We start from the raw sequence: 24,589 nt of genomic DNA, 5'->3' as shown, positions 1-24,589 counted from the left end.
TAATAATAATTAAGTCATTAATTATAAGTTATTATTATTAAGTTATTATAACATAATATAAGTTATTATTATTAAGTCACAATAAGGATGACATACAAATTGCAATTAAGTACAATCTATTAGTACTCAAATTGTTTCCTTCAGCATTTACATTTCCTGTACTCTAATTTCTACACTCAAGCACTCTTTGGCATAGAGATCTTTATTGTTATCAATTTCTTGGCATGCTTCTCTTATGAATAGAATCATGCCATCAACAGTGCGTGGTTTTCTTGAAAATGCTTTATCTTTGATAACACCTCAAAAGAAGAAGTCCATTGAGGTCTGGTGATCGTGGTGGCCATTCAACTAGCCCTCGTCGACCTATCCACGTATGGGGGAATTCTTGGTCAAGACAGTCATGCACGGTTACAGCATAGTGGGGAGGAGCCCCATCTTGCTGAAAAAAAGAAGTCCTCATTAGCATGCTGTAGTCGTAATTCTGGTATAACAGTGTCCTTCAGCATGTTAAGATACAGGTGTTGGTTTACAATTGTACTGAAAAAGATAGGCCAATGATCCCTTTACATGAAAGGCCTGCCCAAACTGTAACCCTAGGTTGATTCAACTGTTCTTCAGTTGTTACGTGGGGGTTTTCTGTTGAATAATAGATACAGTTGTGCCTATTAACAGTGCCTGACAGTTTAAAATTTGCTTTGTCAGACCAACAAATTTTTCGAATGATGCCATCACCTTGTCTTTCTTCATTCAAAACTACCTCACAGAATTGTAAATGGTGATCCAGATCATCCTCTAATAATCCATGAATTAATCTTGGCCGATACATTTTCAAATGTAAACGTTGCATCAGACGACACAAAGATATGCGGGGAATGCCTAACTCACTAGGAGCTCTCTTTTTTGATTTTCGTGGGCTTTGAGTAAATGCCACAGCAACTAACATTTCATTTTCAGGGGTAGTAACACTGACTGGTCGATCACTCTTTGGCATATTACAAATAGACTCCGTCTGATCGAATTTATTGCGTATTGTGTAGATTGTTAGGCTATGTGGTGGTGCTGTATCAAATTCTTCACCTCATTTCTGTCGAACCTTTTCAGCATTCTCTGTCTTCCAGTATTATTTGATTATCCACTTTTGTTGGTCATTGGTTAAATTACCAGCAATAATTATCTGGAAAAAAAAAAAAATCCTAAATAAGGAATGCAAAATAATAAAAGATATATAATAAATATTTAAAGATTTAATTTCTCAGACTCACAACTATATACTTACTTTTGCACCCCCCCCCCTGTATATACAGTGGGGCCCCAACATCTGATGGTAATTCATTTCACATTGTATGTTGAAAATATTGTAAGTTGAAACCAATGATACATTGATTTCCTGTAATTTGTTCCCCAAAAACACATGAAATAGGTATTTCTTACATGTTATACTTCATTTTTACATTAAAAATTTGTGTTTTATAAAGATTATTTAATAAATAGTCATAAAAATTCTTAAAATAAAAAAAATTAACAAACAATAAATTAGCATTTACTTTAGACTTGAAGTGCAGAGCTGATGAAACAATGGTGGCGTAGCAGTGGTGGGACTATATCAAGCATCAGGTGTCTTTTCAGTCTTTTGTTGCTACTGGCAAAGAAACTGTCCAAAGTTAACTGTTTTTTTATGACTTTTTTGTTGCTTACTGAAGTAAGAAATTACTTCATCTTCCATTTTGCACATCATGAGTTCAGCGTTTTCAATGTCAGGGTGTTTTTTTACCACCTCTCTTAGCCCAACAAGAAATGAGTCTTCAACTCTTCAGTTGACACTTTTTGAGTGTCTTTTTCTTCTTCTTCCTCTCCAGTGTCACTCTCCATAATTTTCTCCAACTCTTGCAGCTCCTTTGTTGTTAGACACCCATGAGCATCAATAAGGTCCTCCACATCCTCTTTGCTAACCTCCAGACCCATTGATTTACCAAAAGTGACAATATTATTTGTCAACGTACCATCATCTTCAAATCCATCAATGTAATGGTTAATTAAAGGCTAGATGTTTTCAAGGCTGAATTTAAGCACCTAGTGTAAACATCATTCCAAGAACTTATGATGAGCCTCACACAATCTAACATGTTGAACTTTGACCTCCAGACATCTTTGAACATTTTAACCAGAGGTCACTGCAAAGCAACTTGCGAACATTTTCATGGTGTAGATTTTCCTGAAGTTTGCAGTCACTTGCTAGTCCATTGGTTGAAGAAGTGAAGAAGAGGAATGGTGTTGGTGGCAAAAATTTGACTGAAACAAAGCCAAATTGTGCCTCAAGAGATTGAACAAGGTTGGGATCATGGCTTGGCGCATTATCCAGCTGGAGCAGTGCCTTCACAGGAAGCTTATTTTTCTCAAGATAGTTCTTCACTGAAGGACAGAAAACTTCAAGCTCCCATTCATTGAAGACATATCCTGTAACCTAGGCCTTCTTATTACTGCAGCAAAACAATCTCAGCATGCATTTGTCGACCTTTTGTTGTTTAAATATTCTGGGGGTGTTAGAGTGATACACAAGTAAAGGCTTCAGCTTAAAATCTCAAGAGGCATTGGCACCCAACAGGAGAGCGAGCCTATCTTTCATAAGCTTATGCCCAGGTAAACTAGCCCCATCCTTAGTGATGTACGTTTTCCTGGGCATTCGCTTCCAGAAGCGGCCAGTTTCATCAGTGTTAAAAACCTGCTGAGGAAGATAACCCTCCTGATCAACAAACCCTTGGAATTCAATTTTAAAGGTCTCAGCTACTTTTTTATCAGCACTGGATGCCCACCTCTGCCTTTCAATACTTTTGGTATTCGCCCTTTTTTTGAAGCATTGAATCAGCTTCTGCTGGCTTTAAAGCCTTCAGAGCATACAGTACTGCCACTGGTTGATGGAGCTTTAAGTTTCAGATCATCATAATCTGAAACAATCATATGAGCGATGTTCTGCATGTCACGCGTCGAACAATAAAAAAAGAAGCTAATTGGTTGAGAACAATCATACGAGTGATGTTCCATGCGCCACGCATCTGAAAATATCCACCCATGTATCGTTCCAGCTATATCAGAAAGCCACTGGTACCTGCAAATATCATCAGTCCTTAAAATAAATGATCATATGGAAGGTATATCATTCCTGAGAATATCTCATGTCGATGTTATTGTAAGTTGAGGCCCCACTGTATATATAGGGTGTTTCAAAAGTGAAGGTCAATAATTTAAAGGTGAACTAGGTCCTTAAGTAAATTGTTTTCGAGATATTGCACATTTCTAGTTGGGATCCACCACCGACAAGATAAACTGTACAGAGTTGGGATCCACCAGTGACGTGTTTGTTTAGATTAGGTTATGCTCATTCTCTCCCTTTCCCAACTTGCAACATAGCACGAATACTACTACTTGTCGGCATGGAAAGAGGTTACAGCAATGAAGAGTATGTGGACATGCACTTCATGTATGTTAAAGCCAATGGCAGTGCACTCGAGGCTGCATGTTTGTACCAAGAAGCATTTCCCCGCCAAAGGCAGCCCAACAGGTGCACATTCATCAGGGTACATCAGAGCCTTAGGGCACTTCGCACATGGGGTACAAGCAGGTAGGCCCAGAAGCATAACACCTGATGTTGAGGAAAGGGTGTTAGAAAGAATAGAACAAAATCCAGGAATTTCGACAAGGAGGGTTGCTCTGCAAGAGCGTGTACTGAGTCATAGCAGCGTGTGGCAAATTTTACATCACCAGTTACTGTACCCCTACCATATCCAGCATGTACAAGGTCTCAGCAATACAGACTACTCCCAGAGTGAACTTCTGCCAGTGGATGCAACAGTGTGTCTCGAACCCCCAATTTTTAAACATTTTGTTCACTGACAAAGCTGGATTTACTTGTGATGATATTTTTAATTTTCATAACTGTCACGTTTGGTCCGACAAAAACCTTATGCAATTCATGAGTCATGACATCAGCAACATTTCTCATTGAGTGTCTGGGCAGGACTACTAGGACCATTTAATTGGACCACACTTTCAGCCAAACAGGCTAAAAGGCAGGGCCGAATTTACATATCAGTTAAACAGGCTACAGTTTAGGACCTCACATTACAAGGGGCCTTGCTCCATCTTAAAATAATCCTTTTTTTAATATTGTCATAGGTGAACAGTAAGAGAGAAGGACCTTATATGTGTTATAGCTTAGGGCCACAACAAGTTTAAATCAGGCCCTGCTAACAGGAGAGCTGTACCTTCAGTTCCTGCAGAATGTTCTTCCAGACCTCCTTGATGATGATGTTCCACTTCAGCAACGCCAGAACATGTGGTTTATGCATGATGGTGCACTGGCACATTCTGCTCGAGCTGTGACTCGGTATCTAACTAGAAGGTAGGGTCAACAGTGGTTAGGTAGAGGTGGGCCTGTAATGTGGCCTCCCAGATCACCAGACTTAAATCCTATGGTATGTTGTATCTGGGGTCATGTAAAAAGCTTGGTGTACACTTCTGACATTAACACAGTTGAGAAATTGCAGCGTCGGGTTGAAGAAGCCTTTCAGAAAATCATAAATGACCCAGAAATGCCTGAGAGGATTCGCAATTCAATGGAGAGAAGGCTAAGAAGCTGTGTATGGATGCAAGGAAAGCATATTGAACACCTTTTGTAACACCCTGTAATGTGTAACATCTGTAAAATTCTGTGGTGTTGAAACCAAAAATTAAAAATGTATTATGTTTAATAAAACACAATTAGCAAAGGATTCACAGCTTTTTACTAAACAAGTACTACCATAGTCAATGGTGAATCTTAACAGAAAATGTGCATTTTCTGTTAAAATCTCGAAAACAGTTCATTTGCTGCCCGATGTTCGCTTGGACTTTTTTTCTTATTTTAGTTTGTACTTTTCACCTTTAAATTATTGACCATCATTTTTCAAACACCCTGTATATATATGCATAAAATCTTTGTTTAGCCTAAAATTTGATTGTTTTTTTCCAGCATTATATTCAATGATAATTCTAACCTTTTTCTGTAAGATATTTGCATAGACATTACCTAGAATAAAATCTATACAACTATCTTTGAAAAGTTAGAAGAAAATTTCTCTATTTCTGCTACATTCAGCTTTAATTCTCTTTTTATATATATTGATGCAGTTACTTACACCTTGTTCCACTCTTTCAGAACTTGTTTCTCTGGAAATTTCTTTTTGATGATGCAGTGTAATTGCAATATTTCATCTACACTTGCTACCTTTCCATGCTTGATATATTCCTTTCTTATCTCAACAACACTAATTTGTGATAAAATTTCCTCCATTTCAGCAGGTTCCTGTTCTATAGTGATCCAGTTTGTCTCATTTAGGAATTCAACAAAGTATTTATCCATACTTTCAAATATATTTCTCTTCTGTTTATCTTCACCTTTGTCACTTTCAGTTACTTTAGTTATAGTCCCCCAAATTGTTTGAAAATTTTAATTAAACAGTAAAAACACTTCCTATCTACCTGATATATCCTTTTCATGACAAATTCTTTTCAAGATTTTTCTTGTATCCCTTTTTACATGTCTTTGTTCTCTTACAGTTTTCTTTATATTCTTATAAAGACTTAGTGCTATTTAAGTCTTCGGAAATTACAATTGTTTATTTGTGATTAGTTTTTATTTCGCTATTTTTAACATATTAAAAAATTGATCTGTTTTTTTCATTTTTTTTCTACTTGTATTGTATCGTATGCACAGACAATTTGATTGTCCAACTTTAAATACAAAATTTTATGCATATTATCTACTAGATAATTCTTCCCATTCCATTTAAACTGTCTTTGCTCTAAAAACTATTACTACACTTTCTTTGTACTTCAGTAAATTAGTTTATAATTATTGTTTTGCTGTAGTTTCATTGTATTCATCCTCTTGGTTTTTTTTATGATGTATCTGATGTCATATTGATCTAGTTCTCCCTAGTTCTTCCATATCTTTACTTTTTGAGCTCACTTGGTATATGGCTTGACTGCTTCTTCCTATCACCGTAAAAAGGTTTCAGCTTATAATTTATCCAGTTTGTTGTCTTAGTTCCATATTGGCAGCCCATTTTCATTCTTTCAGTAGCCATGTTGTGGTATAACTATTCATAGTTATACCACAACATGGCTGACTTTAGGTCATAGTTTCCCACAAGCCTAGCTGTGGTTTCCTTTAATCCTTCTAACCCTTCATTAACCTTTCAGAATATTTACTGTCAGAAAATAACAGTTATTGTAGTATGGATTTGCTAAATGATTTCAGCTTTTTTCTCTGCTATTATTATATATATTAAACTATTTTATATATGTTAAACTATATAAAACAAGCTAACAGTTATTTATTTTTCTTAAGCATATGCATAATGATTCTATATAAATAATTCAAAAAATATTTTGTTTCTGATAGATAAATGTAGGATGTAATGATAAATTCAGCTGGGATAGTGCAGTACATTTGGAATATTCCCAAGACTCTGGTGTAACTTGGAAATTACTGCATTATCAGTGCTATTCTGGATCAGAATGCTCAGGTTCTCCAAATGAGGCTAGCATCTATTACTCTGGTCCACATGGTAATTGGACAAGAATCTTAATTCCAGTGAGACATGAAATGGCACAGAAGTAAGTGTCTCATGTAATATAATTTATTTTATTGATAACAATTTTTAACCTTAAAAATGAATAAATAAAATATGTTTTTAATTCTCTACAGTCAAACTCTTCTTCGTTGGATGCAAGATTATACTGTCTTACATACTTGGACTCCAGTCTCTCCTTTTGCTCTAGATGAAATGTATGTTGGACCACCTTGCCAATTCCACTGCTTAGGACATGGTCGGTGTACATCAAGTGGTTGTATATGTGATAAAGGCTTTTTAGGTAATTTTTAGATTTCAGTATATTTCTATAAAATTAAATTTTTTAATTATCCTCAACTGTTCTGTAAAATACCCTTCCAATAACCTTGTACATTTCAACTCTCTAGTTTTACTAAAGAGCTGAAATGTATAAAATAAAATCCAAAGCCCAAAACTAGGCTACCAGTACTCATCCCAAGTCAGTCCTCTAGATGTAGCTGAATGGAAGTTAATTTTGTACTGTATGTGTTAAGGTCAGACTTTCCTTTTAAGTTTATATAAGTAATGTGTCTGCTTTTCCTCAGTATTAACACACTTTAAAGTAATTTCAAGACAGTTTTATCATAAGTAGAGATGAATATAGTGCCAACTTGGCATGTTGCCTCTTACAAAATATGGTGTCTCAGAATTTAAATAAAGTTATTAATCAACAACTTCCTATAAATAAGACTATAACTCTGTTTGTATTATGCAATACAAGTTGATAATAGATAATGGTGGTCTACTTTTTTTATGCCCAGGCAATTTTTTTTCTTATTATGATTATTAAAGTTTGAATATAATGATTTTGAAATTTTTAAAGTAAATATAAATATGAAATGTTTCATGCATGAATTACTTTATGGTTCAATCTGACCTTTCAGCTACTAGTTAGCCATTGCAGTACTCAAACAACTTAAACATATTTATATTAATATTAATAAACATAACCACAGGGGTTATGTTTATTATGATATCATCATTCTTTTCTTTCTTGGTGATTCCCTTCTACTTCTGACTCTTGTTCTCTCTCTTTCTCTCTTTCTCCCCCCCCCCAGGTAACTCAGAATTTTTTTTTTTTTTTGGCTCAAAAGCCTCAGGCTTCCTTGCACCATATGGATAATAATAATAATAATAATAATAATAATAATAATATTATTAATATTAAACATTATTAGTAATGAATTCATGGGTTAGACCTAGACTCATGCCTCTAGACTTGTTTTATAGATCTGTAATCAGTATCAAGTGTTTTTTTGTTAGGCCTATAAACTATAAATTTATAGCAATACAAACATTTTTATAATGTAACTTTATCATATAATACATAATGTAATCTAAAATAGCATAATTTGTACTATGTAAAATCAGTGAGACTAGTACAGTGTTATTCTTTTTTGATATTTAAGTTTTATGAGTTATTTTTAAATTAAATTCAGACTAAAATCATGCCTCAAACTAGAGCAACAAAGCAAAGGGCTCAAAGTAGCAGGAATGCTCTGGTTCAGGAGAGAACTTCAGAAGCAACACGAGAACCACAGCAAACTTCGGGAAACTTACTGCAAACTGCTTACTGGTTTGCCGCTACTGCAATTTCTACTTGTATTCTCGGTAAACAGAGTGTACATGTTATCGGTACCAGCAGTAGAAGTCGAGAACGATATTTTAATTGACACGTAGGCGTGACAGACAATGTAATGATTAGTTTTTTCGCATTATTAAAAGCAGATCATTGGAGTTCATGAGTGTTTTCACTATTAAAAAAAACCATATTACTGATTTCTTTGTACGTTTTTAAGGTTAGGTTTCCTAACCTAACCTTAAAGGTTAGGTAAAAAGAAAAAGGTTTCTTTATTTTTTGTTGTATTTCATAACTTGACATTTCTTTTAGAAAGGTCAGGTTTTCCTTATTTTTCATAAGGAAAACCTGATTTTTCATAAGGAAAGGTTAGGTATGTTTCCTAACCTAACCTTACAAGTTAGGTTACGAAATAATAAGAGAAGAAAGAAAGATTCTTTATATATATACATATTATAATGTCCATGAATCACTTAACTTAACTCTATGGTGTTATTGTCTGTAATGCCTATGTGTCAATCAATAGATTGTTCTCGACTTCTACTGCCAATACTGATAGCATGAACCATCACTTTACAGAGAATGCAGGAAGAAATTGCGGTAGGGGCAAACCAGTTTGTCTGGTAAGTTTCCCGTGAGTCTCATGTTGGTTTTCTTAACTTCACCCAGTATGTTAGCGAGGCAATAAGAGAAAGCAATAGTCTTGATCTGATTATCAGCAGTATCCCTTCAAGCATTAAGAATTTGCAGATAAAAGCCCCACTAGGTGGCAGGAATCACAGTGTATTGATGTGTGATTTACTTACAGATGTAACTGCATCAAGGGCTTTTGCTTTCAAAAACGTTATTACAATGGTCTCAGACAGTTTTTAAATTCTATGCAGTGGGACCAATTGATGAAGTTACCAACAGAAAATTCAAAATGGGAAGCATTCAGGGATGCCATGTAGAAGCTACTAGGCTTCTTATACCAATTTAGAGATACAGTTCAAAGCTAGACCGAAATGGATGTCAAATGGATTGATGAGACTTGTGGCAGTGAAGAAAAATGCATGAGATCCATATAAATTATCAGGTGATACAGATGCCTAGATTAGATCTAAAATAATTTGCAATCAAGTCACAAAAGAGATTGGCAATCTAACACAGATTACAGAGGTCTGTGGAAAGAATACAAACAAAAGCAGCAAAGACTTCTTTACTTATGTAAAGAGGAGAAGGAAAGGATTGAACTACATTGGTCCACTTGGTATGAATAGATTAATTATCGATGATTCTGCTCAAGTTGCTGACAAACTGAATAGATATTTTCCATCAACATCCACACATGAGGAAGTTTTTACGGATGTATGTCAAATTCTAATAAGGAGCTGAATTATTTTTTGATAAGTGGAGGAGAAATTGATGAAGCTAATTATAAAAAAGGCATCTGGGGCAGATGGAATCTATCCATTTATATTAAGGGAGGCAGCAAAAGAGTTGAGAAAATATTTAGTCATAGTTATGAGAGCATTGTTCGATTCAGGAGAGGTTCCCATGGATTGGAGATGTGCAAATGTATCCCTAATTTTCAAAGGGTAATCAAAGAGAAGTGAATAATTACAGACCTGTTAGCTTGACTTCTGTTCCAGGGAAAATAATGGAATCACTGGTTGAATAAACAATGCTGGACCATATAGACATGACACAGTTATACTGCAGTCACTGCATGGTTTGTCAAGGGGCAATCTTATCAGACTAATCTGATTGGATAGTATGACACAGGAACAAAGGAACTGGATACAAAAATATAATTTTGGCATCATTTACTTATATTTTGGAAAACCTTTTGAAATGGTTTTTTAAATTTTTGAGATGGCGAAAAGTTTTGAAATGGCACATAAAAGACTGTTTACAAATTGTAGCAGCATATGACATTAAGGGAAAGTTAATGCTGTGGATATAGGGGGGGTTGAGTGGGAGAATACAGATTATCAATGATTATCAATGGGAATTGCTCTTCTTGGGTTCAGTGCTGGGCTCATTGTTGTTTTCTATATTTATTAATGATAATGAGGAAGACATATTATGCTTAATGTTTATGTTTGCTTAAGAAATTTTAGCACAAGAAAAGTAGAACAAGCATTAAGGGAAAACAAAGGATTTAAATCAGCAGCCATGAGCAGTAATACAGAAAGACAAATGATACTGAAACTGAAGAATAGTAATGGTGTACTTATACAAAGAGAAGGCATAATTCAAATAACAGAAGACTACAATAAAGAGTTATACAAGAGCAAGGGAATGATGCCAGCAGTGGGGAAGATGGATCGCAACTTAGTAACACATACAACATACTTGATATCCTTCCGGATGAAATAGAACATGCGTTGAAGAAAATGAAGAATCAGAAACCCCCGGAGGAAGATGAAAGAGTTGTTAAAATTGGGAGGAAGAGACATGACACAAACACTGGCAAGGCTCTTCACAAAATGCATTAGAAAAGGTGTGACACCTAAGGAGTGGAATAATGCAATCATACTTTTGCTGCATAAGAAAGGAGATAAATCAGAAATTGTAAATTACAGACCAATTAGCTTGTTATTCCACATCTACAAGTTGTTCACAAGGGTCATTACTAACAGATTAGAAAGAATACTTAATGAGGATCAACTGAAAGAGCAAGCTGGCTTTAGGACTGGATTCTCAACTATGGATCACCTTCACGTAATGTCACAGCTAATGGAGAAAGAAAATGAATATAAAACACCATTATGCCTGGCATTTGTGGATTATGAAAAGGCATTTGACTCCATACTGCATAAGGCAATGTTTTGGGCACTGGAAAGACAAGGCATAGATACCCCATATATTATGATTTTGAAGAAAATATATGAGAACACTACCTCCTTTATTAGGCTAGACAAAGACAGTAGGAAATTTAAAATTGAGAAAGGAGTTCGACAAGGAGACACAATATCTCCAAAGTTGTTTACTGCTGCCCTTGAGGAAGCTTTCAGAAGATTAGACTGGTCATAGAAAGGAGTCAGTGTGAATGGAGAATACCTGAGCCATTTACAATTTGCAGATGACATTGTGGTCATAAGCCACAATCCCAAAGAATTAGAGGAAAATCATAATCAGTTATGAACAGTTAGTAAGGATTTTGGACTAAAGATGAATATGGCTAAAACAAAAGTAATGATGAACAAGTATGCCACAGAAAGGGATATAATCATTGAAGAAGCAGTAATTGAAAAGGTGGAGTCATATACTTATCTGGGACAAGTGATTAGCTGTAATAATGATAAATGGCTAGAAGTCAAGAGAAGAATAAATTTTGGATGGATAGCATTCAGGAAATATAGTCACGTACTGAAGAGCAATATCCCAGTTTGTCTGAAACGTAAAATAATGAACCAATGTGTACTTCCCACCGTGACTTATGGAAGTGAAACTTGGACACTCACCAAAAGAATGGAAGAGAAGCTGAGAACGACACAGCGAAGAATGGACGAATTATATTGGGAATCAGACTGCTAGATAAGAAGAGAAACACATGGATTAGGCAGCAAATTCATGAAAAGGACATTCTTATCAAAACTAAAGAACTAAAATGGTCTTGGGCAGGACACATAGCTCGAAGACATGATGACAGATGGACTAAGAGAATAACAGAATGGTACCCGAGGGGAGCTAGAAGAAGACCTGGAAGACAACAACGGAGAAGGACAGATGAAATTCATGAGTTTGTGGGTAGTAAATGGATGGCCATTGCACAAAACAGAAGGAACTGGAAAGTTGCTGGAGAGGTCTTCCTGCAGTGGATTGAAAATGGCTGATGATGACGATGATCTAAGTTTGCAGATGGGACAAGGGTTGAGAGGGTGGTTAAACACAGTAATCAGTATGCTACTGCAACAAGGTCTACACAAATTTGATAGATTGGCAAAGTGATAATAGAAGTTTACTATCGACAAGTGCATGGTACTTCTTATGAGGGCACCTCTGTAGCCTGGTGGGCAGGAGCAGCAGTGTGTAGCACATGCTTCTTGATTAGACTGGGGTTAGAGCCTGTGACCATTAAATACGGAGGATGCTGAAAGGTCAGAGAATGACCACCGCATATCCCCGGAGCAATATGGCCTTAGTTGCCAATACTCCTAAAAAAAAATAACCAAATAACTTCCTATGAAGTGCAGTAATCCCAGATTAACTACCAACTGTGTAGGACTACACTCAGTATAGTCGAGAATGAAAAATATCTGGGGTCTTTTTCATTATGCAGTCAGATATGAAGTTCTCTGAGCAGTGCAGATGGCTGCTAGGACAGCTCATGGGGGTTTTGTAAATGACATAGTGGAATTTTGTCAGCAGGATCAGGAGGTGATTACCCTGTTGTATAAAGTAATGATTAGGTCACACCATGAGTAATGTATATATACATACAGGTCTGGGGCCCTCATTTTAGGAAGGATGTGAATCTGTTGGAAGAGGTGCAAAAAAGAACAGTGAGATTTGTGAGGGGGGGGAAGAGTGCTCTTACCAGGAAAGGCTTCATTTCTACAAACTGTAGAGCCTGGAAAATAGGTTGTTGAGGAGATCTGATCGAGGTGTTTAAGGCTTTGAATGGATTGAATAAGCTTGATGCTGATGGAATCCTTCCTCTCGTTCGTAGTACACACATCAGTGGCATAAATTCAAATTGTGGAAGGATGGAGTTGCAGGGTAGCTGTATGCAAATTTACCTTCAGCCAGAAGATAATTGATTGTTGGAAAAAATTCCCATCTTGTGTTGTAGAGTTTGATAGTTTGAATAAATGCAAGGAAGTATTATACAGACTGATAGAAGGGATGGACTGGTGATATGGGAAGTGTTTGTTTTTTTGGCTGATGCCTTGTTTCTTGCATCATTTTCCTCTGCTAAAACTTGGAATTAGTTTTAAAAATTTAATGCCAGCCAAAAGTATCAAGGAACTAGATTTCAGCTGCATCAGTCAAAAAACAAAGAAAAAAACTTCTCTTACCTTCTGTCAGTGGAAAGATTATGGTAGACTGGATATAGATTGGAACCTGTATCCAGTCTGTCATACTTTTTCCACTATTATAAGGTACCAATCTAGCCACTCTTTATATTTTTCCAGTCTGATAACCTCAAGAACTTAATACAAAGGAAGTTTATTCCAGTTATATGCTGATCAAATGCAAATTTTTTGGATCTTGTCTTTTAGTTTTAATTTCTGAATAAATTTAAAGAAGAATTGGACAAATTATTTGAAGCGATAGAGGCAAATGAAGTGTATGCATGCTTTACAAAAATAAAACTCTAAAAATAAAAAAAACAAAAGTTCCTATAAAAATGTGTCTTAAAAGTGTCTTTATTTCTGAGATACTAAATATTAACATAAATTACAAAACTGATTAGAATGGCAAAACATTTTTATGTTTAAATTTACATCATTAAAACATGACTGGTTTTGGACACTGCAAAACATGTACTAGCACCAACATGAATCGTACTAAAGAATCTGCAGGTAAGAGACCAGTGGGTGGTGGTGGTGAACAGAATGTATTAATGTGGAATTTAATTAAAGACATAACTACTGTGATGGGTAAAGGGAAAGGCACTTGATTTAGTAAGGGTGACTACAGAGGTCTGAGACAGTTTGTAAATTGTGTGCAATTGGACAAACTGATGATGTTACCAATAGAAAATTTTATATGAGAAGTATTCAGGGAAGTAATCAAAGAAGCTAATTAGCTTTTCATACCAACAAATAAATACTGTTCAAGGCTTAGACCTAAATGGATGTCAGATAAACTATTGACACACATGTAGCAGAGAAGAAAAGTGCAAGGGATGCATATAAATTATCAGATGATACAGAAGCCTATGGTAGATATATAAATTAGTCTGTAATGAAGTCATAAAGGAGATTAGTCAAGCTCAGGCAGATTATGAGAAGTCTCTGGCAAAGAATGCAAAGTTTGAATAAATGCAAATGTAACAGAAAAAACTTTTGTGCTTATATTAACAGTCAATCTGCTTCCCGTTTAAACTGATCCCAGTAAATCGAGAGTCTGCTGTATATGATATCAAAATTATTTTTTGCATCCAGTTCCTTTGTAACTACATCATAATATCCAATCAAATTTGTCAGACAAGACTTTCATTTAACAAACCTATGCTATGTCTGAATTATTGCTGCAGTCTTGTCTAGATGATCCTACAATGCATCTTTAACCAGTGACTCCATTATTTTACCCGGAACAGAAGTTAGACTAATTGTCTTTAATTACTCGTGTCACCCTTCGATCCCCCTTTGTGAATTGGGGATACATTTGCACATCTCCAGTCCATGGGTACCTCCCCTGAGTCCAAGGATACTCTCATAATTATGGCTAAGGGTTTACTTAGTTCCTTTTCCATCTCCTTTAATATAACTGGATAGATCCCATCCACCACCCCAGGTGCCTTTCTTATGTTTAAATTCAACAATTTCTCCTCCACTTTGCTCTCAGTTATTACAAAATCATTAAGCACCCTGCTACAATTTGATAACCTTCTGGCATTTTCAATCCTTAATAGCTCCTCATGTGTGAATGTAGATTCAAAATACTCATTCAGTTTGTTTGCTATCTGAGCAGGATCATCAACAGTTGAACCATCAGTATCAAGTGGACCAATCTGATTCATTCCCTTCCTTTTAGAGTTTATACAGGGTGTCTCAAAAATACATGGCATGACTTCAGGAATGAGTTTCTGATATGTATACAATAAAAATATTTTATATCAACATAGTTCCGGAAATGCTTGGTTCCCGAGTTATTAACTGGAATGTCTTATCTCCCGCAGGTGATTTCCTTCATCACAAGGTTCTGACAGAATCTGGTGGGGTTTCCATTCCGACCATGTACTCAAATCAGGAGCAAGCGGATATGCACTTTATGTATGGTTTGGCTGACGGCAATGCTCTGGAGGCTCGTTGTTTGTACCACATGAAAGGCTCCAAGAACGAAAATGTCCAGACAGGAAAACGTTTGAAGGTATGCATCGCTGCCTTTGTAAACATGGGACCTTTACACCTCGTGCTGCCGACAGAGGACAACCAAGATCTATGACTCCTGAAGTAGAAGGGTGGACCAACTGCCTGGCCTCCACGCTCACTGATTTAAGCCCACTAGATTTCTTCTTGTGGGGCCATTTAAAGTCATTGGTGTATTCGACTCTGGTAGCTGATGTGGACACTCTCCGCAATTGAATTGTGTCAGGTTGTGAGAGAATTCGAAACATGCCAGGAATTTGGCATCGTCTTTGCGAGTTCTTCACGGCTTCGTGAAACGTTGATGTGAGACCTGTATTCAGGCAGAAGGTGGACATTTTGAACAATTACTATAAGGTGATGTAAACAGTTAAGTGTCATAGACAGACCTTCAAAACTCGGAAACCAAGCATTTCTAGAACTACATTGATATAAAATATTTTTATTGTCTACATATGAGGAACTCATTCCTGAAATTATGCCGTGTATTTTTGAGACACCCTGCATAAGTAAAGAAATCCTTGCTGTTTTTCTTAGCATCCGTTTCCAAAGATTTCTCGTAATCTGCCTTCGCCTGCCTAACCTCCTTTGTGACTTGATTACAGACTAGCTTATATCTGCCATAGGCTTCTGTGTCGCCTTATAATTTATATGCATCCCATGCATTTTTCTTCTCTGCCGAGTCTCATTAGTTCATTTGACAACCATTTAGGCCTAAACCTTGAACAATATTTCTTAACAGGTATGAAACATTTAGTAGCTTCCACGATTAATTCCTTGAATGCTTCCCACTTAGAATTTGCTGTTGGTAACATCATCAGTTGATCCCACTGTACAGAATTTAAAAACTATCTGAGACCACTGTAGTCACCTTTATAGAAGCAAACACCCTTTCTTCTTTTTTTTTTTTTTTTTTATGTGAACCCCAAACATGAGAGGTGTTAGAACCTATAGTACTTGGTACCGTGCTTGGGTTGGAGGTTGAGAAGACAAACGAAAATATTTGTTGACATTGGACTTGAACTTCTGTAGATTGTAATTTTCAGGAAATACGTATGAAGGAAGGTTGTTCCAGAAAACGGCAGTTGAATGAATAAATGAGGAAGATGAAAAGTTGGTTCTGTGGGTTTGAAGTTGGACAGTAAATGGATGTTGGCTGGTGGCGGCACATGTTTGGACTGTTTTGAAAGAGAGAGCGGGAATTATAGAAGCCAATTCAGAAGAACAGTGGAACATGGAAGTAACTGTAGAAGAGGCGTGCAGCAGAAATAGCACATCTATGAGAAAGTGAGTGGAGAGACCCCTGATGGTAATTAAATCTTTAAGTAAATCCCACATCAGTACACTGCGGTCACTGCCACCTAGTGGTTCCTTTATCTGCAAATTCTTAATACACGAATGATCACTGCTGATAACTAGATCAAGAGTATTACCGTTGTAATCAATAGTGCAAGGAAAGAAGGCAAGTATGAGATTTAGTTGGTTTTTACCTCTGGTCAGGAGATCATTGATCATTTGTAACCATGTACAAGATAGGTTTGATAGGAACATTTGCTGAAGGATAGCTAGCTGGGGAGGAAGATTAAAGTCTCCACAGACAAAGTGCAAGGCTGAAGGATAAAGCTGGTTAATGATCCAGTTTGATATTTCATGGTTGGCTTCATATGAAGGTGCTGTGGGTATATATATATAACAATTACATCTATGAGGACTCTGTGGTAGCTGAGAGTAACAGCAAGAGCTGCTTCATATGCTGGTGTTTGGTGAGAAACTTTAAAGAAGCACAGATTAGATACAAGATTAGTTGAGGCAACAGAAGAATCATCTTACCAAGAAAGATTGGGTTAAGTTAATTGTAGTGTCTGGAAGCTGGGCAACTGTGTAATAAGTCTTTAAAATGTTTAAATAAACTAAATGCTGGTGGCATCTTCATTCTTTCTCATATGACAGCTAACAAGGGGATGTAAATTTAAATTGAGAAAGGATGGTTTCAGAGTTTTTTCAAAAAAGTAAAGAAATCCTTGCTGTTTTTCTTAGCATCCTTTTCCAAAGATTTCTCATAATCTGCCTTCGCCTGCCTAACCGCCTTTGTGAATGCTCTCATAATTATGGCTAAGGGTTTGCTTAGTTCCTTTGTCACCTCCTTTAATCAAGGTTGGATGGGATCTATCAAGTTATATTAAAGGAGGTGACAAAGGAACTAAGCAAACCCCTAGCCATAATTATGAGAGCATTCTTGGACTCAGGGGAAGTCCGTGGAGACTTCATCTGATGATATGCGAATGTAACCCCAATTCTCCAAGATGCATCAAAGGGTGAAACGAGTAATTACAGACTAGTTAGTTTAATTTCTGTTCTGGGTGAAATGATGGAGTCACTGGTTAAAGATGCATTGCAGAATCATCTAGACAAGACTGCAGCAATAATACAGACACAGGATGGGTTTGTTAAGGGAAAGTCTTGTCTGACAAATTTGATTGGATACTATGATGTGGTTACAAAGGAACTGGATACAAAAAATAATTTTGATATCATATACTTGGATATCAGGAAAGCTTTTGCTGCTGTTATGGATAAAATGGATAAAATGGCTGCAATGGATAAAAAGGTGGTTGAGTGAGAGAAGACAGAAAGTGGTAATCAATAGACCGCTGTTCATGGACTAATGTTATTAGAGGAATGCCACAAGGTTCGGTGTTGGGCCCACTGTTGTTTTTTATATATATCAATGATATTGATGAAGGTATATCAGGCTTAGTGTTGAAGTTTGCAGATAATACAAAGGTTGGCAGGGTTGTTAATGACAGTAATGGTAGTGTGCTACTGCAACAAGATATAGAAAATTTGAGCAGATGGGCCGAGAAGTGGCAACTGAAGTTTAACATTGGCAAGTGCAAAGTACTGCATATGGGTAGAAGTAACCTCAAAGAAACTTACCAGCTGTGTGGTACTGCACTTGTAGAAAATGAAAAAGACCTTGGAGTAATTGTGCAGTCTGATATGAAGTTTTCTGAGCAATGCAGACAGGCTGCAAGAGCAGGTCATTGGGTGTTGTCAATGATATACAGTAATTTTGCTAGCTGGGAAAAGGAGGTGATTATCCCTTTGTATAAGGCAATGGTCAAGCCATGCCTTGAGTACTGTGTACAGGTTTGGAAGCCTCATTCTAGGAAGGATGTAGATTTGCTCAAGCGTGTGCAGAGAAAGGCAACAGGATTGGTTAGGGGAATGAAGGGATCCTCTTACCAAGAGATAGTACTAGTAGTAGTAGTAGTGGCATGTGATGCAAGAAAGCAAGTGTATGAGCTTATGCAGCATCAGCCAAAAAAAAAAAAAAAAAATCACACCCTCCAATGCCTGTCCAGTTCCTCCTTAAATTTATTCAACCTATCAACTTCCACAACGACAGATGAAAGTTTGTTCCAGCAATTAACCACCCACTGGCTAAAGGCAAATTTCCGCACATCTATTCTACATCTGTCCTTTCTTAATTCGAATTTATGCCCTCTTAGGTTCGCAATCTGAACAAGTGGAAGGATCCCATAAGAATTCAGCGTGCTCAACCCATTCAAGGCCTAAGTTCTGCAAATTGCAGCAGCTTGATACTAGACCCTGCAAGGTGATCTGATTGAGGAATCAGATCGCAGATCGCCTTTCCTGAATCAGGAAAGGCTAAATGCTCAAATGTATAAGGCCTTGAATGGGTTGAGCACACTGAATTCTGATGGGATTCTTCCACTTGCTCAGATTATGAACCTGAGGGGCCATAAATTCAAATTGTGGAAAGACAGTTGTAGAATAAATGTGCAAAAATTTGCATTTTGCCAGCGGGTCATCAACAGTTGAACCCTTAATATCAAATGGACCAATATGATTCATCCGCTTCCTTCTATAGTTTACATAAGTAAAGAAGCCTTTGCTGTTTTTCTTTTCATTCTTTGCCAAAGATTTCTTGTAATCTGCCTTTTTTTGTCTAATGTCCTTTGTGACTTGATAGTGGTAACATCATTAGTTGGTCCCACTGTATAGAATGTAAAAACTGTTAATTACATTTTAAGTAAATATATCATTGGTACACACTGTTATCGCTGCCACCTAGTGGATCCTTTACCTGCAGATTTTTAATGCATGTAAAAGAGTGCTGTACAAACTGGAGCAATGTGACATTAAGGGCTAGTTACTGATATGGACAATGGGATGCAGGGGCGGCTAATCCATGGGCACTGCAGCATTCTCCCCCCCCCCCAGCTCTTTAAATCTAGATATACAGTGAAAGGAGTTATATATGAAATTTTGTGAAGAACAATGCAACACAATGAATATTTTTAGCATTAGCATTAATAAAGGCACACGATGCAAGAAAGGAAGCTTATATAGCATCAGCAAAAAAAAAAAAAAAAAAAAATCATTTTTTTTTTAAACATTTATTAACTGGACCTGCATATAGTATGTGCATTCTCTATTTCCAGTAATCATTTCAATAATAAACAAATAAAAACAGTAAGTCGTTTCCAACTTTGAAAATTCTGCCCAAATTTTCTAGGTCCTGTTGCAGTAGCACACTACCATTACTGTCAATTAACCGTAGGCCTCACACTGTGCTCCAGGCAGTGCCACATTTTGCATTCCAGTGAATATCTGGTATTTGGTTGCCATTGGCCACTATCATGTTATCAACTTGCCAATATGCTGGTGGCTGGGATGCCGGGATGAAATAAAAAGAGAAATTAAAGAAGCTTCATTCGTAGCTGTTATGGCTGATGCTTCAGATGTTTCAGAACATATATAAATGGTAATTGTTCTGAGATATGGACTAAATGGAGACATTTTTGAGCTTTTTGGAGTTTTTTCACTTCAGAAAACCAAATGGCAGACAGAATATCGAAGGGCATTCTAGATCAATTAGACTTAATCGTCGAAGGAAATACTCGAAAACTGGTTGCTCAGATATTTGATGGTGCAGGTGTGATGAAAGGCAAGAAAGGGGGAGTTCAGGCTAAAATAAAAAGAAGTGTACAAAAATGCACATTTTATTCACTGCTATGCACACCAACTGAATCTGATGATGAGAAATGCAGCACGTAGCACCTGAGATTCAAGAATATTCTTTTCGAACCTCATGTTGAGTCTAACATTTTTCTCGAGATCACCACAGCATCTCTCTGTTCTCAAATTATTGCAAATTAACTTGCTGAAATTTATCTCAGCAAATTACCTAGGTGAAGTTCTTAGTGAACTTATACAACTCATAAAAGTTCTTTTGACCATTCTAATGACTACTTCAGATCCAGAACGCTGCCATTCAACATTAAAAAGAATAAAAACATTTTTTAAGGAGCACTATGAATCAGGAAAGGCTAAATGCTCAAGCAGTGCTTTCAATAGAGAAAAGCTTGATCAGCAGTGCACCAAACTTGAATGAAAAAGTTATTAATCTATTTTAAACAAATAAAAACTGAAGAATGGATTTTGTTTTTAAATAAAAGTTCAAGTCTGTTAATGGTAAATGTCTAGTTAATGTTTTGTAGTATTTTTAACTTGCTTATTATTATTACTGTGTATGTCTACATGTCTTATAACCAAGGCAATTTAATTTAACTTTAAGATGCAGCACCCCCAAACATCAGAGTCATGAGCTGTCACTGATGGGATGGTTAGGTGGAAGAAGACAGAGAGTGGTTATTAATGGGCACTGCTCTTCATGGACCAATGCTATTAGTAAAGTTCCCCACAGTTCGGTTCTGTGTCCATTGTTGTTTTCAATATTTATGAATGATATTGATGAAGTATATCAGACTTAATGTCTAAGTTTGTAGATGATACAAAGTTGGCAGGGTGGTTAATGACAGTCATATAAATTTCCTAGGAAAATTGGGTCGATAAGCTGAGAAATGGCAGTTGAATTATAATATTGACAAATGCTAGATACTGCACATAGGTAGCAGTAACCCCAGAGTAACTTATCAACTGTGTGGGTATTACACTCAAGGTAGTGGATAATGAAAAATATCTGGGGGTAATTGTGCAGTTAGACATGAAATTCTCTGAGCAGTGCAGGCATGCTATTAGGACAGCTCATGAAGTTTTGTTAATGATATACAGAAACTTTTCTAGCAGGAATAAGGAGGTTATTATCCCTTTTGTATAAGGCCGTGGTTAAACTGCATTTGAGTATTGTATACAATCTGTAGGCCTCACTTTTCATAGGATGTAGATCTGCTGACATGGGTACAGAGAAAGGAAATCAGATTGGTGAAAGCAACAAAAAGGTGCTCTTACCTAGAAAGGCTTCAATTCTGCAAATTGCAGTGTCTCAAGATTAGGCACCTGTAGGGAGATCTGATTGAGGTATTTAAATCCTTGAGCGGATTGAATAAGCTGAATGTTAATGGTATCCTTCCACTTGCCGAGACTACACACATGAGGAGGCATAAATTCAAGTTGAGAAAGGATGGTTGCAGGAGAGATGTGCAGAAGTTTGCCTTCAGCCAGGGGTTGGTTGATTGTTGAAACAGGCTTCCATCTATTGTTGTGGACGTTGATGGATTGAATAAATTCACAGAACTAGACAAATTCTTGGAGGATACGGATGAGTAAACTTTTTTTTTTTTTTTTTTTTGGCTGTGCTATATAAACTTGCTTTCTTGTATCATTCATTTGCTATTACTACTACTACTTAATTGAAAAGGCGCTTCCATAGCCAGGTGGGAAGGAGCAGCAGTACGTAGCACACACTTCTTGATTAGACTGGGGTTCGAGCCCGTCACCACCAAATACGGAGGATGCGGAAAGGTCAGGGAATGACCACCGCATATCCCGGAGCAATATGGCCTTAGTTGCTAATGCTCCTAAAAACCAAATAACTAACAACTAACAACTTAATTGAAAATTGCATTATAGTGAAACCCGTGCTGTTTGAAGCCATGCTAAGCGAGGTATTTCTGTATTTAGATGTATGAGTTGTCATTTTAAAAAAAAACTAAAAAAAATTTTTAATTTTTCATTTCTGTAGAGAAATTGATTTTGAGTTAGATTTTCATAAATTAGGGGTAAGGAATGAAAAATCCTTGCCCCTAATTTCATAAATTGAAAGGAGTGGTTCAAAAAGTTGAGAATTTCTACAAATGTGCTTAATGTCAGCACATAAGGCTGGCTTTTTAAATAATTTGCTTAGTCAGAAGAAATATAGAAGTATTTTTAATTAAATACAATTTATATAAATTTACTTATCATATTCAAATAAGATTATTAAATGTTGATTTTAAATAATATTTTTCAGCTCCTATTTGCTCACCAGCCAGTCCAAATCCCACTAGTATGATTGACAGATTTGATGAAAATAATTATCTTAGTAAATTTTGGGAGAATCTATTTGGTGGCAACCTTGGTAATGGCTGTGGAAATCTCTCTTTGGGCAATTCACTTTACTTTGGTGGAGATGGATATAGACTAGCACAAACTAAAGATTTGGATACAACAAGCCTTAGGTACAAAACTAGAATTTACCATTACTAAGAATTACCATACATCATATGATATTTAAAATTGTGAAAGTTTTTAGAAACAAGCTGCCCACTTTCTAAAGTATTTATTGAAACTGCTTGAAAATATTAAATTACATAGACTTGTATATTTCTGCCTTTAAAATTAATATTAATATTAATTAGATAAGTTATAGAATATCTTAAATAACGCTGTGGTTGGACTAAGTTCAATAGCAAAGCTTAATTACACAGTACTTACCTTAGATGATCTGCAGTGGTTACTTGAAGAGGGTTGGAAGAATAATTTTGAGGTTTAAATAATTTAGAGTTTACATGGGTTAATTAATAAGGATATGGGATTAAATTAATTAAAAATTAAAATGGAATTAAAATATGCGCAAGGAAGTAGAAGTGCACAACTCCGTCCTTGGTTGTCATTGAAGAATTAATTGAATTAAGAACTCTAAAATATCTAAAATATTTTCGAGTTCTTAATTCACGTATTTTTCACCAGTTTCATATTTTAGAGTTCTTAATTCAATTTATTCTTCAATAACAACCAAGGACAGAGTCGTGCACTTCTACTTCTTGCGCATATTTTAATTCCATTTTAATTTTTAATTAATTTAATCCTGTATCCTTACTAATTAACCCATGTAAACTCTAAATTATTTAAACCCCAAAATTATTCTTCTACCCTCCTCAAGTAACCACTGCTGATCATCTAAGGTGAGTACCATGTAATTAAGCTTTGCTATTGAACTTATTAATATTAATAAAATAACATATTCAAATAATTTATTTTGTCTCTTTTTTATATGATTAAGTTTGCTAAATCTTGCTTATTTTTAAGTATAGAAATTGGTAATAACCAATTTAAAAAATTAAAAATTTAAAATAGAAAAAATTAAATTGCTTGCAATATAACTTACATATTCCAAATATTAATTCATAGTATCTAGTTAATCATTACACTCACTTAGTAGATGTCATGAGAATATCTTGCCACCATGCAATCTTATTTTATTGTTATATGTTATAGAAAAGTGTATACCCAGAAAATAATTTTTAGTTCACTTAACTTAAATTTACAATATATTTATACATAATTGGAGGCTCAGCATAAATTTACAAGCACATATATAATTGGAGGCTCACTACAGTGGTAATAACAATATTTACATTCCTGCACACCACACTCTTAAACTATTTAGACACTGTTACTTTTTAAAATGCAGGCCCAGCTTTGCTCTTAATGGCAACTGAGATCCTTCTGGGAATACTCTGCATTTTTAAAAAATATCACTGATGTTTTTCTCAGAAAAGGGTGTTTCTGAATCATTTTCTGATGCTGATTTCAAAAATGACTTTTGTTTGTTTCCACCATGTTGGGTTTCTTAAAAAAATCACAAAATAAAATGCAATTTTTATTAATTTTGGCAGAATTTGTGCACTGAAATTATAAAAAAAATGTTACTTTTAAAAGACTTTTATATTTAAATATATAATGAAAACTATTAAAAATGGCAGTGTGGTAAAAATTTGCTCTCATTATAAAAATCGATCTATGATGGGTCAAAATTTCGTTTCTTTGATTTTCTTGCATATCCTTCTACTTTACAGTCCTTCAGCATCCAGCCATAGTAAGCCATCATGTTGACATTTACACCTGCCCTAATACCTCATCTCTATATCTTTAATGTCCTGGTGAATAATATCTCATACCTCATCTCTATATCTTTAATGTCCTGGTGAATAATACCTTATACCTCATCTCTATATCTTTAATGTCCTGGTGAACACCCTGTTCTTCACCGACACTTTGTTTTTCCTGAAAAGTAGTCAATGTGGGAG

General features: G+C 35.9%; 1 protein-coding gene across 2 annotated transcripts in view; it reads left to right on the top strand.

Moving 5' to 3' along the window:
* Positions 1-24,589, top strand: part of LOC150086817 (reelin-like) — a 1,004,591-nt gene that overhangs the window by 423,958 nt on the left and 556,044 nt on the right. For both annotated transcript variants that reach the window (XM_090372773.1, XM_090372772.1), the window contains exons 26-28: positions 6,440-6,654; positions 6,746-6,912; positions 22,531-22,738. In XM_090372773.1, coding sequence (XP_090228899.1) covers positions 6,440-6,654; positions 6,746-6,912; positions 22,531-22,738 — 590 coding nt within the window. The remainder of the gene's footprint in view (positions 1-6,439; positions 6,655-6,745; positions 6,913-22,530; positions 22,739-24,589) is intronic.

This window comes from Mastigoproctus giganteus, chromosome 4 (assembly GCF_048544385.1).
Source record: "Mastigoproctus giganteus isolate SK-2022 chromosome 4, ASM4854438v1, whole genome shotgun sequence".
Taxonomy (NCBI): domain Eukaryota; kingdom Metazoa; phylum Arthropoda; class Arachnida; order Uropygi; family Thelyphonidae; genus Mastigoproctus; species Mastigoproctus giganteus.
This window is presented reverse-complemented; position numbering and strand designations above follow the sequence as displayed.